The 15210-nt window shown below is 34.8% G+C and overlaps 1 protein-coding gene and 1 long non-coding RNA gene across 4 annotated transcripts in view; one reads left to right on the top strand and one right to left on the bottom strand.

Annotated features, from left to right (window-relative positions):
- Positions 1–14648, bottom strand: part of LOC110836889 (Ubiquitin specific protease 8) — a 28763-nt gene extending 14115 nt beyond the window's left edge. The window contains exons 1-11 of one of the 3 annotated variants that reach the window (XM_022078590.2): positions 14233–14648; positions 13912–14142; positions 10507–10649; positions 9376–9538; positions 8330–8492; positions 6828–6975; positions 4603–5066; positions 3271–3413; positions 1789–1889; positions 1276–1361; positions 78–215 (exon numbers count right to left, since the gene is read on the bottom strand). In XM_022078590.2, coding sequence (XP_021934282.1) covers positions 78–215; positions 1276–1361; positions 1789–1889; positions 3271–3413; positions 4603–5066; positions 6828–6975; positions 8330–8492; positions 9376–9538; positions 10507–10649; positions 13912–14142; positions 14233–14336 — 1884 coding nt within the window. In that variant the 5' untranslated portion in view covers positions 14337–14648. Of the gene's footprint in view, positions 1–77; positions 216–1275; positions 1362–1788; positions 1890–3270; positions 3414–4602; positions 5067–6827; positions 6976–8329; positions 8493–9375; positions 9539–10506; positions 10650–10976; positions 11060–13911; positions 14143–14232 lie in introns of those variants that run through there. The other 2 variants (XM_022078591.2, XM_022078592.2) reach the window with 2 other exon arrangements.
- LOC110836890 (uncharacterized) lies at positions 11345–13714 on the top strand. The gene is made up of 2 exons (XR_015535135.1): positions 11345–11492; positions 13118–13714. It is a non-coding gene; the product is annotated as an uncharacterized LOC110836890 (long non-coding RNA).
- Positions 14649–15210: the final 562 nt, after the last annotated feature.

Consider the following 15210-nt stretch of genomic DNA (forward strand, 5'->3'; position numbering starts at 1 on the left):
TATTAACTGTGTATACATAAAACTATGGATGGTACAATGCTGTATTTGAAAAAATAAATTCATGGAAATCATCTTACCTTGTTCCCATATACAGCACTGAAGTCTCTTTGGCGTGCTGCATTTATCTCTGAAGGTTGTGGCTTCTGAAGAGGCTTAATTTTTCGATCAAACTGTGGGGGCTTATGTTTAACCCCCACATCTAGATCCTCTACCAACTAAAACACATAATTACTTGGTTCATTATATTTAATTTGTATGAAGTGATCATTTGTACACAATGTTTTGTTCTTATATCAATTAACAAGAATATGCATAGTCAACTGGAATAACATAAAATAATACAATATCCTAGTCACACATTTCAACTAAAACAGTTATCTTCATGGCTCTTATTTTGGTAGTAATAAGTTGTATGAATACAATATTGCAAATGTATAAAACTAGGTAGACATTAAAGATGAGGTACAAATAAAAATGAAACTTAGTACAGATAGCATATTTTGTAGTTTTGTAGTTTTGAAGACTCACCTATTAAGAGTAAACTGTACATATAATGCAATAATATTTGTAATATAAATTCATAAGGAGATATAAATGATGTACACTCCTGTAGATTATATATTGCACACATAACTTTATGCACCTAGGTAACCCTGTTGTTGTTGCTGCTGTTATTTCTTGGCTCTACAACCGAGTTGTGGGTTTTCACCGCCTCCTTTTCGGAGGTTTCTTGGTCTTTGAAGTGTGCATTTGTAAGTAGTGAGTGACCAGCCAACTGACTCTACACAATTTCTACTCAATCCTTATTTCACTGCCAGAGCCATCTAGCAGTGAATCAGGAGACTTGGGTGAGAAATAGGTGACCCTATTACCTAATTCCATTACTTAAGTAACAGTAGTAACAGTTCATTCTTCATATATTATAGTATAACCATGAAATGCTATATATTAAATATTAAACTTATTATATGGCATACTGCTGTACATGGAAGTGCCATATAAATTTTTAGTGCAATTGTTTTGTGGCTCCTCCCACCCCAAGTTACTTGAAGTGGTCATGAGTACAACTGTTGCTCAGAAAGACCACCAGTCACAAGTCTCACTCAATATTTCAATGCAAGGAATTACTGTTAAACATAATTTAAAACATCATTTTATGTAAGAGAGCTAATCCACACCTTTTCAGGAACTATGACTAAACATACTTAAAGCAAAAACACAGCTACATTCGATTTGGTTTCATACACACATGGTCAGAAGAATAAACACACTTACCTGTGCTATATTGGGAGATGAGTGAGAGCGCTTCATTATACCTGATCTTGATGGTTCATCATTTTTTAACTGTGTGTAATATGTACCTGCAACAAAGTTACTTTTCCAATATATTCCACTTAATTCATTCAATTTTATAAATGTGTCCATGTTATCAAGGGCAGAAGCAAACAAGTAATAAAATAAATGACACAAGCACACTATTAATGAAAATATGTTTATATACAATTCGTTACAGGTAACAACTAGTAACTACAAAGACATTATCGGGTTAAAGGAAGTGGCAGGTGAATGATGTGTTGCAAACAGGAAGACAGTGACTTAGTTAATATTTCCTCCTTTTCAGGCCCAAATATTTTACTTAAGTTAAGGCTAGCACTGCAAAATCTCCTGCAACACATCTGCTGTCCTTAAAATATTGACATTAAAGGGCCAGAAAACAATACATTCACTTACATCAGCATTACCATTCCATAAGAAAACAACCATAATAAAAGAAATTACCATTATTACCTTTCTCATGTTCTTGACTCTCTCTTTCTTTTTGTTTCTCTTCTTCTAGCTTCTTCGTTTGTTCAGCATCTTTCATTCGTTGTCTCTCCTCTGATGCTTTCCTAGAAACACAACAAAGCGACACTTCTGTTGTTAAGACACATTATCACTCTTTCACTGAGCTGATGTTTGATTTCAACAACCTTAAGAACGTGTAACTGTAATATCTTTCTGTCCTGCCAGTCTTGTAATTTAGAAGTTAGGTTCAAATACAAATGATAATGATTTGGCCAGTGAAAATGTTACAAATGCCAGATGTCTTGAAAATAATTTGTCATTAAAAGTCTGAAGTTATTGAACATTCCAGTTCGGATTTTCTTTCGTGGAAAATTCCTACCAAAAAACCCCCGAACATTCCAGTTCAGATTTTCTTTTGAAGTGGTTTTGTAGAAATGTGGTGGCGCTTAATCTTGTTCAAACAGCACATCATCAAGACCCTATTCTTCCAAAACAGGCATTAGAAATTCCTCTACTTGAGTTGCCATTTTAACATTTGTAAATGTAGCACTTCAGATGGAAAGATTTGGAAAATCAAGTGGCACAAATCATACACTTGATCATAAAACCTACTCAAATGTGTTCAGTATTCTTTCCTTTGCTTTTTGGTTCATGAGCAATGTTACAGTAAAACAGTATATTTCATGTGTACTCTGTTCTTTCAGGTCAAAAAAGTGTATGTAACTTGATAAATGACCATAAGACTTGTTAAGATTCAATGAAAAACAAATTTAAATTTTGTGAAATGGCCTTTAACAATAAGAGTGATCAGTAATGCAGCTGACGTACTTCTTACATCCCACAGATCCCTTGTTTACTGTGTACAGTTTATTAGTTTTTCAGATTTTTATGAGTGTCCATTGTCAATATTCAGGTAATATACAAAAAATAGCGAACAAGTTCATTAACACTAGTGACCACTCAGTGGCTCAGTTCACCTACTGCCAGAACACTGATATCTCCACTGCCATGAGAACCTTACATCACACACAGAGGCTAGTTACTTTATTTTTCTGCTCTGTCCAGCCCACACCTTTCCCAGATATTCCACCCTCCTAACCAACCTTCTGGAAACAGATCAGTACTATCAAATCTACCACTCTGTTCTACTTGCTACTGGCTATCACCTGACACCCAAACATTTGATGCATACTGTACGTATTGTGACAACCCATGAGGTAGTCACTTTGTCTTGAAGCTGAAGATAGTAATATGGACCTCCATAATGTCAGAAATATAGTCCAGTCCTACATATTGCCTTCACCCAAACACAGGACCAGCATCAGAAAAGAACAGTTATCACACTGGTAAATAAGTATTTCTAAGTACATTCATAACTAAAGCAGAAGAAGACAACTGTCTGGGATATTTTTATAGACTAAGTGACTGCATGGCAAATGATTCACTGAACAGTATTTTATAAAACTATCTAGTAATACAATTTACCTTCCTTCTTGTTCTTTCACTAGCTGTTTTACATCTTCTTCTTTTGCCTCAGCTTCTTTCTTTTGACTCTGTGCCTTCTCTGCTGCTTCCTCCAATTGCTTAGAATGTTCTAATTTATCCTTTAGTAGTTGTTTCTCTATTTCCTGCAAAGGTGATAATAAAATCTTACTTATTATAACAAATATATATTATGTTTCAAAGTTTTGGTGTAAACAAAATAGAGAAAGAAAAGAAGCAACAACAAGAAAAGTCCCTGAAGTTTATAACAGTTTCAAAATTATTGCCATGAGAAAAGTAGTCAATGTTTATTAACTGAATCTATATCCATAGTGTCAAATGATAAAATTATTAATGAATAATAATTTCAAAGACATGGAAGGAAGTAACCTAACTTAAGGTACCATTAGCAATCTGCATAGAGCAGCTGAGGTAGACCACAAAAAACCTCAGCCAGGATGGATTGTCTCCTGGATGAGAGCTCCCAGATATGAAGCAGGAGTGCTAACCACTCAACCACAATATTCTGCATGTTTTAAGTAAGTGTCATATGGTGGTCATAAGAAACCACCATAAAACATGTTCAGTAAATTCAAACAAAGTTGCTTCATCATAATAAAGGTTTTGTGAAGTCAAAATTCATGTCAGTGACTCAGAGGATTGCATAATGCCCACAGACAAGAAGCTCTGCTGTAATTCATTATGGCAAGATGGGAGTATGCCTTCCAACTGGGAGGGAAAGTGAGGAAAGCTGCTCATAAATTATAAACGTTAATCAATTACTGCAAGTAATAACATATTAACTACTTTATCTTGCCAATGGTAACTGAGTTAAGAAAATATTAGAACAAGAAGTCACCTGACTTTCAGACCAAGGTGATACTTTCCCACAAACGAGATTTGTGGGACTGAGGTTAATTTGGGTACAAATGCTGAAGAAACTAATCACACTTCCATAAGGAGGACAAACATGTAGGTTACTTTTAATAAAACATTAGCAGAAGCTCTGCTCAAGAAAGCAACAATACTGTTGATCTAACAATCACCCTTGTGATGAGGGCAGCAAGATCTCTGAAATGTTGGTGCACTTCCGCCAGACTACGCAGCTATACGAACCAGAAGATAGCCACCTTCATACTCACCGCCAGGAAAAGCTCAAATCCCACTTAACAATCATTACTTTGGAGATTTAATGCATTACTGAAAAAATGTCATATATTTATGGTATTTTCATAGAACAGATACTACCATTGTAATAATACAACTTACCTTGTGAATGAAGAGAAGCAGCCTCTTTTATTTCTCTTATTTTATGCCAAAAAAGACAATGTTTACCTCTGCCTGCAGGTTCTCTTCTAGTTTGCTAATGCTGAGTAAGAGCTCTTCTTCTCTGTTCTGCAGAAGCTTTGTACGTTCCTCTTCAGCTTCCTTCTCCTTGCTAATTCGCAATACTTCCCACTCCTTATCTGCTTCTAGTTTGGATTCCTCCATCACTTGAGATTTAATTGCTAGTCCCTTAGCACGAAGTAGCTCAGTTACTGCCTCACTTCGCTCTTTGTATGTCTGCAAAGCTGCAGCTTTGGATCCACGATCCACACTTGGCCTTACAATGCTGCTTGTTCTGTCTGAGGAAGAGCTGAAGACTTTTGAATGAACCTCACTTACACTATCCTGTGTCACTACTTGCACACTGTTCATACTGTCTGCTGTTAAGCTACCACTTGCACAAGAAGGTGGCTTAGATGCACGATCAATAACTGGCTGAGAAGCATCCATCAAATTTGGATATTCCACATCATCTGTAAAACCATAAGTCTGTTGTACACTATAAACATTTATTAAAAGAAATAAGTGAAGCATCACACCCTGCATAAAGAAACAGTACGCTCAGACTTAATTTCCAAGGTGATAAAAACACTAATGGTTTATTTAGACTCCTCAAGGGTTGCATGTTTACATTCAGATACTGGGCTTTCCTCTGAAAGCAGGGGAGTCAGTCCAGTGTGAGTGAAATTGCTATAAAATAAACAAATGAATTGTTTACTGAACTGGTTTTATGAAGCCATAACAAACAGCATTAAATTAATAGTCTGTAAGTTCAATCTGTGTTTTTTTATTTCATTTATTATGCTGACCTACTCACGGGCCTAAATACCAAACTACATACAACACTGAGTGTGAAAATGATGACTTTCATCATTGTGGGACACTGGGGAGGTGTAAGTGTTTAAATTATGTATTGGAATGCTGCACTGAAAATATTTGGGGGGAAAAAACAGAAAGCAAATCATAATTCACTTGTTAAATACTAAAATTTCCCTGATTACAAATGTTGCTTATTACCTACCTACAACACAGTATACATTAAAGAATGGACTCATAATACTACTAGTTGCACTGCAATCAGAGGAAATACAAAGTTAGAGCTTTGTTATCCAGAATGCATGGGGAATAGGATATTTCCCTTACTAAATGTTTTGAATGATCAAGTTTAGTTTCTGAAACAAGAAACAAATCCTAACACTAGAACAAAGTGATAAACACACAATAAATGCATTTACTAACCTATTCCATGGCAAAAACCACTTGCTATTAGAAAATTAGAAGATTAAGGTGTGTAGGTCTGCATAACAAGTACATTAACTTAAAAGGTATGTCTTCTAGGGACATAACTTGCATTCATGTAACATATCGAGTAGGAGAGGAAGAACATTACTTTGCAAATTTTAGAATTGTGAGACCTTTCTCAGCATTAGCCCATAAAACAACTTAATGTGCTTAAAGCCAGTGGCACATGACACTAAGGATAAGTGTGGCAAATTTATAGTAAATTGAATGTCTTCACTTTGCTTAATGGGAAACCTCTCTAAATAATACTCTAACTGTTCTAACCTTAACTTGTGCAGAGTTTTGCATTTCTCAGAGCCTTTTCTAGCTTTAGAGGTCGAAACATTATTTAAACACCTATCTAATACTTAATGCCATAAACTGTTTGAAAGCCAGAATACTTGTATCCAAATATTCCTATACTCACCTTTCACTTAACAGATATACTTTCAATGTTCTGATTTATTAACATTAGTATTTTTCCTCTTCTGTCCATAATTGTCAATAGGAATATTGGAGGTTATAATAAGCAGGTCACCAGAATAATATTCTAATATACAACCACAAGAAACAGCCAAGGCCCTGGATGGTTCAGCCACAAGTAAAATACTTACAACCTCTCTGAACAAGACCAATAAGTGTACTGCAAAATGGCAGTAGTGCAAAAATACACATCACAATCACTGCAGATACAAAACACAAGATGGCTTTCCCAAAACAATGCTCACTCAGACTGCATTACAGATAGCATGAGTATATATTACAGTACAACAAAGATGTAAATTGAAGGAATATGAAACAGTCATTACTAAAAACCTATGAATTTTTAGGTCCTGATTAATGCAGCTTTTATCATATATTGTTTACCCTACCTCACCATTCATGTAGTCACTCTTCCAGTTCTTGTATGTCTCATACAAGTTCACCTTTCAATTGAATCTTATCTAGATTACCTAACAGATCATCCATTTCTGAGAGACCAGGATTATGTGGTGGTTTCACTTGAGAATTTGTAGTGAGCATGGGGTATTTCAGTAACCATTCTTCATAACCTCCTTCCAGAATAAGTGGAGCAGACTTATAGATGATATCAGGATCCCACTGAAAATAGACCAATTCTTCAGTAATCAGATTTACTTGTAAAGCTTTGTCACTCCCACAACACAATCATTATTACACATAAGAATGGAATGTTGCACCCACCATTATCTCCATTAAGCTGAGATACAGAGTTCTCATGTTTGTATGAATAAAAAGAGAAATTAAAATAATATTGTGTAACAACTGAGCTGAAAAGAATGTCAAATAAAGGGTTTCAGAAGGTTTGTCACCTGATTTAGCAGTCAAGCTTTTGAAAAGTTCTGATTTTTAATTATATAATAATTAATCAAATGTTGCTACTTTCAGTTAGATAATTTAATTTCCATAACGCATTCTGACAAAATGAAAGAACTGATTAATTTTACTGAATAACATACAATTTGTTATAGGCACTAAGGCAGGCATCCAACTGATAAACCTTCTAGAACTACTGCATCACTGTGGCCTTGATGTCTTCATCTAACTCAAATCTAACCAATGCTTTCATGAGGAGGCCAAACATAAAGTTACACAATAACAGATCCAGACGGTACAGAGTGATGGTCCAACATCTTTCAGTGCCTGAAATGCAGCATGTCCTAGACATTTTAGGAAACATAAGGATGGTCATGAGCATAGTGGAATGCTTTCTCTTTGTGATGATACAAAGGTCTCATATGGATTCCACAGTAGCTCATGTTGATGTCAAGATCCATGAATGCCAATATCATTTAACTTCATTTATGTTGAAGAAAACTGTCAAAATTACTCTTCCCACAGATGGGTGGGTCTTGACTTTCTTCGGTGAGGCAAGGACAAGTGTTTTCACAGCATGCTACAGCTCTTCCCATGGGTTTAAAGTTGTGGCATCACCTGCCACAATCTGTAGCAAAAACACATCACCTTCCATCCAGTATCACTGCAAATGCTATGGTGATAGTGCCATATGCTATTACTTGCAACCATCTGTAAGCATTTGTGAGACCCACTATGTGCACAACTTGTGATATCCCAGACAGTGCACAATTTTGTGCAAAGTACAGACTCTCATTCTGAATTGTGTTGAGAGTGTATGAATGCTCCAACATATGTCTGCACAGCTTGCTCAATTTTTGCAACACCCTCAGGTGTTTCAATGATGTGCACCTGGCTGTGCCACATTGCTCATTCCCTTTTATTTTAGATATATCAAATTAAAACAATGGAAGAACATTTAAGATAAACTATTCTTAGGGCAGAGAATCAATTTCTAATGGTACATTACACATCACAGTGAAGTTTCAGTCATGACCAGAAAGTTCAAAAGTAATTCATGTGTATTATCTGGGTTCTTATTTAGTAACATTTCCAAAATATTTTGGCTTTGTTTACATACCTTAATCAAAATACTCTTAAGAGTGTAGAGATTGGTTCCAGGCTGATGAGATTTCTCTGTTGTGAACCAATCTAATAGAACAACCAAATCTGCATCTTTCCTTTTACCCCAGGCCAACTTTGATTCAGGAGGAAGTGACTTTTCCAACGCTGCTGCACTTCTCCTACAGAAAGTAACCACCGGATTAAAATTCAAACTGAATAACTGCTAAATCAAAGAAAAATAATGTTATCTTAGTGATTAAATCTATGTAATACACAAAATGTGCCAATTTCACTTACACACTTCACTCTTCCAAGCTATACTTATTCAAACTTGGCATATTTTACCATTTTACTGATCTAATAGCACATAGACTTTAGAATTAAATTAATCAAATATTACTTCATAATACACATCATCATCAAACAAGATACCTCTGATCTATTCAGACTTTCAAGTAAATTTAATATAAGGCCAAACCCTAAGAAAACTTTTTCAAGTAATAATTACTTTATCAAGTCTACATAGTGCAAATGAGCCACATCATTGACACCAAATGCAAGAAACATGAATGCATACAATAAATATATCTAGTGGAAAAGCCAGCAATATGAGAATAATACATAACAAATCCATCAGATATGGCAAGACAACAATCCTATTCTGGATTCTAGTTTCATGGATTAACTCAAAAAATATCTGAAGAGTACCTTGCACAACATAAAACCTGTCACATAATTACTACTACTAATTTACATTGTTTTAATTAAGATCTCCTTTATTTAATATATTGATAGTTGCAAATAAATGACAAAAATGAGTTTCTATAGAACAGGCCTGCACAACTTGTAAGTTCACATAGGCCAAAATGTAAACTACAGAAATGCTTTGGGCTGCAGTCTCATATTTCCTGTATTAGTTAAAAGTGTATGAACATTATGCATTAATTATGTGTAAATACATTAATGTGTTATATTCATTATTGCATTAATTAAATGTAAATGCTTTTAATGATTAACAAAAATGTTAAAATTATTTACTCACTTTCAAAGTAAGATACTCACCCTGCTTCCACAATTTTTTCTGGAACATTTATACAGTTTCCAACAGTCATACGGGACTCAGCATAACATGTGGCTGGCCGAGAATCAAGAATTAAAATGTTCATTTTTTTTTCATTTAACAGAGAATACAGCTGTCTGCTTGATATACTAACATCATTTGCACCTAATAAGAAAATTAACCTAGTTAAACACACATATAATTTAAACCTTAACTTAAGGTAATAATAAACAGCTTGCTGAGAAAGGAAGAGGCTATTATTACACAAATGATTTCATTGGCAAGAATGCATGCATAAAGAACATATGCATGCAAATGTGAACAGGGAGAGACAGTTTTATATCTCATGCTACATTCCAAAAAAATCCAGTTTTTCAGATTTTTCCCGAATGTTGCATCAACGATGTAAATGTGTAAAAGGAAAACTTATTCCCATGTTTAGTTTACTGTGAAGATATTCAGGAAGCATGGAAGTAAAACTTCCACTCTTAACTTCTGTATCAGATGTAAATAAATGAAAAAATTAGTAAAATCCTTGGTCTGTCATAGAGGTTACTAGGTTGGCTCCGTAACATTCTGAATGCAGCAATGAAGAGAAATATTCTGCCAGGAACTAAACCCTGACCAGGGTCCAAAGCCTGACACTGATTAAGCTACCACAGTACAGAGGACAAGCTACCACAGTACAGAGGACAGGTCAGGTATTCTCATTCACACACTTCCATTGGGATCTCTCTTCTTCTATGTGTTCTTACTTTTCCATGTCAAGCCACATTCAGTTCTGCATAAGTTTACTTAACTGTGTGTGACAAATAAACTGGTATATTAGTGCAGCATGTATCATGCAGATATGCAAGTTTCCAATAAATCAAACTAAAATTGGGAAAACCATATGGAATGCACACACAGGAGATCGGTTTGACGATAACTATAGAAATGTACAATCATTAAACTGTAACACAACAATGATAAGCGTAAAAATTTGATGATTGTGGTCCAAATCATTCTACAGACTTTTTGTTACAAGTTACAATTTCTGCAACATACTGTACTTATCCAAATGTACTTTAAGCACATTCCACTTTATAATACGTAGTTCCCAGTATAAGTCAGATAGTTTAAATTTACACCACCTGGCATTCCATTGACTAGACTGGTATCTTCAGTTGGTTTTTCCAAATTAACTTGCTTTCTTTTCAGCTCTTCCATTGCCTCTCTTTCTTCTTCAACTAATTGTTCAGCTTCAATTTTCTGTTGCTCATTCAGTAACTTATACCTGTAAATCAAAGCCAATTAATTGAATACACATTACATTTAAAGCACTGAGAGAAATACAACACATATAGTCCATCATCAGGCAACTCTACACAACCATTTTATACTTTAGCAGTGATATAAAGATAGAAAACATGCATCTGAAAATTTCCGTCTTCTGGGTTGTTGCGCTGTGTAGTCTGGTCGATGTTAACCAACGTTTCAGAGGTCATATTGCCTCCGTCATCAGGGCCCTGATGACGGAGGCAATATGACCTCTGAAACGTTGGTTAACATCGACCAGACTACACAGCGCAACAACCCAGAAGACGGAAATCTTCATACTCACCGCTTTGAGAACCTCAAGTCTTACATGCATCTGAAACTTTGTGTGAACATAATAGTGTCATTGTTCATTCTTTATATAATTGTTACGAAGTATTGAAATGATCTGCTAAGAGTTTAGGATTTTTTATTGCATTATCATTTCTCTTTATTAATGGGGTTACTTCTTCTGTAGAATATTTAAGTTTCCTTCCTTAGTATTTTCCATACTGCTTTAATTTTATTATTGACGTAAATACGTCTATACAGAAGGGTCATTCGGCAAAAAAGTGAAAACGTGTAACGAAAATGTGTAAGATCCATATCAACAAATAGACAACAATGGTTACCTAGGAAAACGTGTAAGATACATATCAACAATGTGTAAATATGGACCGACAACAATGACCAGCTTGTGTGCATTGTTGTTACCTAGGAAACGTCATCTGTTTACTAGGCATTGTTGTGTTACATTACTGCAGTCAACAATCTGCTTTCGTTATTGCGGAAAGAGCTGAGCTGTGAATTGCTTGTAGAAGAAGTGCGTTGTAGACTAGATAATTTTGACATTACATTTCATTACATTACATTTCCTTACATTGCATTCAGCTACCTTCCTTTCATTGTATTTATTGCTTAAATATAATTTAAATACAGAGACGTATTTACGTCAGATTCTCTGGAACCATGGTTCCACTGTCAATTATTTTACTCTAGTATCTGTTTATTGTAATGCATATGTTTAGCCTCTTTAATGCCTTGACTATCTTGCAATAATACCTGTAGTGAATTTTCATTATTTGGTTGTTACTAGACTGACAATGTAGGTAAGATCTAATTTATGTTTGCAAGATGTTTTGATGCCTTTAGTAATCCACACATTACTTTCAGATATCATTTTCACTGTTTTAGTCAAGAAACTTGCTTCAAAAATTGTTAAGAAGATATTTTGAAATGTGTCGAATTTTGAATCTACATCATGGCTGTTTAATACTGAATCCCACTTCTCATTTCTTAGACATGTTATAAATTCTTTAATAGTGTATTTGATCTTAGGGAAGTGGGCTGTGAGGATGGTAAATGGATGCAGTTTGCTCAGGATTGTGGCCGGTGGCAGGCTTTGGTGTTGTCGGTGTTGGACCTGCAGGTTCTGCTACCAGGGAGTCAGTTAGTTAGTTAGTTAGTGTCTTCACTGACAAGTCTGATTCATTTCCTGTAATTGTAATTGGAGACTGATTCTATATTTTTATAACCAGAAATCATGATCAGATATCCCATTTGTCACTGGTTCAATACAAATATGATATTTTTTGGAACTGTCTATAAAAACACTGTCAATAACAGGACTAGAGTAATTTTGAATTCTTGTGGAGAAATTAACAACTGAGATGAGATTGAAAGATGATAGTGGGGAGTTTAGACATTGTTTGTGGTAACTTTCGGTAAGATTATTAATATTAATGTTGCCACATGACAAATTCTGCTGTAGGTTTATAAAGATAAGAAAAGTTCAAAATTACCTGTGGTAGCTCTGTATATAGCTAAGACATAAATGTTGGAGAGTTTAGATTCCAATTGCACAACACAGCATCCTATGCCTTGTTCTTTGCAGTGATGCAGTACATTTAACTGACTACATTTTAGATTATTTCTGACAAAAATACTCACTCCTCCTTTTGCCATATTCTGTTTACAGTAACTAGTTCCTAAAATATAATTGTCAAGATTGATCTGTAAGATCTCTGGCAGTTTCATATGGTGTTCAGTTAAACATAGAATATGTGATGAGTATGTATTATTAATGGGCATGGATAGTTCATCAGTTTTACTCTACTCCACTCAAGAGCACATCTTCAACAAGTACATGGAAACAAAATTAAATATTAATCATAAGTGCACTCAACCACTCTTGATATCAAACTGACACTCGCCATACTGCTACAAGTACACTATATAAAATATACTGATTTTTCCATATAAATTAAATCTGAAACCAATCTTAACATACACTAAGAGTGGGGATTACACATAAAAATGGTAGTGGTGACATCAGACTTCTGTCCTATAAGTTTATATCATACCATCCTGCTGTCATACTCTAATGTTCTTTTATTTGCATGGTTATTGTTCTATTCAATAGTCATTCTTTACACACCTTTCTTTCAGGCAATTGTCTTATGTTAGCACCACTAAGCTCTGGAACATGTGACAGCAGTAAGTGGAGCTAAATGCACATAGAAGGGAATGGCAGATGGAGGGAAGTTCACAACACCAAAACTGAATATGTGCACAATGAAAAGATAAACCTAAAAGAGACCCAATTTGAATGAAATTCTGTAACAAATTTACTAGTTAACAGTAAAAATAAAGCTGTCTCACTGCATGCCATGATGGAGGTGCTTGTGTGAATAGCAGTATAGCTCCTACTCATTAGTGACCCCAGCAACAGATGGGGGTGAGTAGTCACCAACCCCCTGGCTGCACTTTATGCCCCCCTTTTCAGAGAAAGAAATACCAGTACCCACTGGATATGAGACTGGGTGGATACAAGAGCTGAACTGAACACACATGCTAAATGGATCCTGCTGGGGATCGAACCCATCATTCAGTCAACAGTCAGACAGTACTTTGAATAGGCTACCCCAGCTCACTAAGTCAGCATGTTCTCAGAATCCTATTATAAAGCAAAATGGAAAGTACTGAAAATGCTTGTGTACTGTTACTACAGTCTCTAAAATTAAATGCAAATGTTGACAGATCTTATTTAAAGGAGTTTCAATCACCAAAAATCAGATATAATTAAACAAAAAATTAACTTAACCTAACTTACAACTGCAATGTAGAAAAAAAGTGTACCCACATATCATGTAAATGTCAGACTGTAGAGCTCGGGAAGAAGAAGAAGTCAGACATTAAAAGGAAAACAAAACAAATGTAAATAATACAAATATTACATTCACCTTTGTTCCAAACTGATGGCAAGCTTCTCTGTAATATCTAATGCAGTTTTTACATTCTGTGAACCAAGTAAGTTATTCAAATAGTCCTTTTCCTTCTGATATTCATGTGATTTCTGAATCACGGTCACCACAGTGAGATATTTCATGTACTGAACGTAACTCAATTCCTCATCACCAGAACGCCTACATTTTTTGGCTGTTTCAAGCAACTTGTCGGCTGAATTACAGAGCCTGCAAAATGAAGCGTTAACATCATTTCACACACTAATCCTATTTCCAACGTTAAAACCCAATAATGTATATAACATCAAAATTACTTACATTGTTGCTTTTTTTCCTTTAATAAATTCATCAACGTTGTATAAAACTTTCAAATCTGAAATTGATTTGCCAATGTATAAAGGTTTCAGTTTTGTTTCTGGCATGTTGAATATGAGTTTAATTTTTTATAATTCACGAACTATTCTATCCAGTTTCTCTTTTGTCAGCTTGTAAACACAATTGACGCAAAACTTGATACGGTTACATGTATAAATTATACAATGAGAATTGTCTCTAAAACGACAACCAACAAAGCGCCTAAAAAACATTTAATTGATAGTATTATATTACGAAGTCACTCGTACACACCACTTAATTATCCATTTAACACCAAACGTGCAGACTTGCTTCGACAGCTCACATCTGACATACAATAACTTCATGAAGTATCGTCTCTTCCACTTTGTTACCAACATCCTTAGATGATGCATTACTATCCGCAATTCCATGTCTGCCATCTATCAGTTATTAGTGTCACGGTTGGTGGCTACATTAGCTCAGCTGATTAAAAGACTAACTATTTCTTGCACATACACAATTTTTTCCCATCTTGACTAAACCACAATAGAAAGTGAAATTTATGAGAACCGCAGTTTGTAAACTACTTAGGCCACAAACGAAATTACATTTCAATTACTAATCCAGTCATCAAATTAAAACAGAATGAACAAATGGAAATGACATACAAAAAGAATGGAACAAATGGAAAAATAATTGGAAATGGTATTATTAGTTAAACTATGTAGGAAATAAAGGAGTGTTTACTTTACTTAATGAGTGATTAATTAGATGAGAACGAGTTGTCAGAATTTTATTTGTTATTTTGTCACAAGCTGACAATTTTTTAAGGAATTATATTTTCAACTAACTTCATATTCAGTTGTTGGAATCATTTTTAAACCAAGGAATTTATTGTTAATGAATGTTAAAAATTAAATCGCGTCTTTTTCCCTAATTCATGTAGACTTAATCTTTCTG

This window comes from Zootermopsis nevadensis, unplaced genomic scaffold (assembly GCF_977971745.1).
Source record: "Zootermopsis nevadensis isolate Lab colony 2312 unplaced genomic scaffold, Znev_1.0 Znev_ptg000013l, whole genome shotgun sequence".
NCBI lineage: Eukaryota > Metazoa > Arthropoda > Insecta > Blattodea > Termopsidae > Zootermopsis > Zootermopsis nevadensis.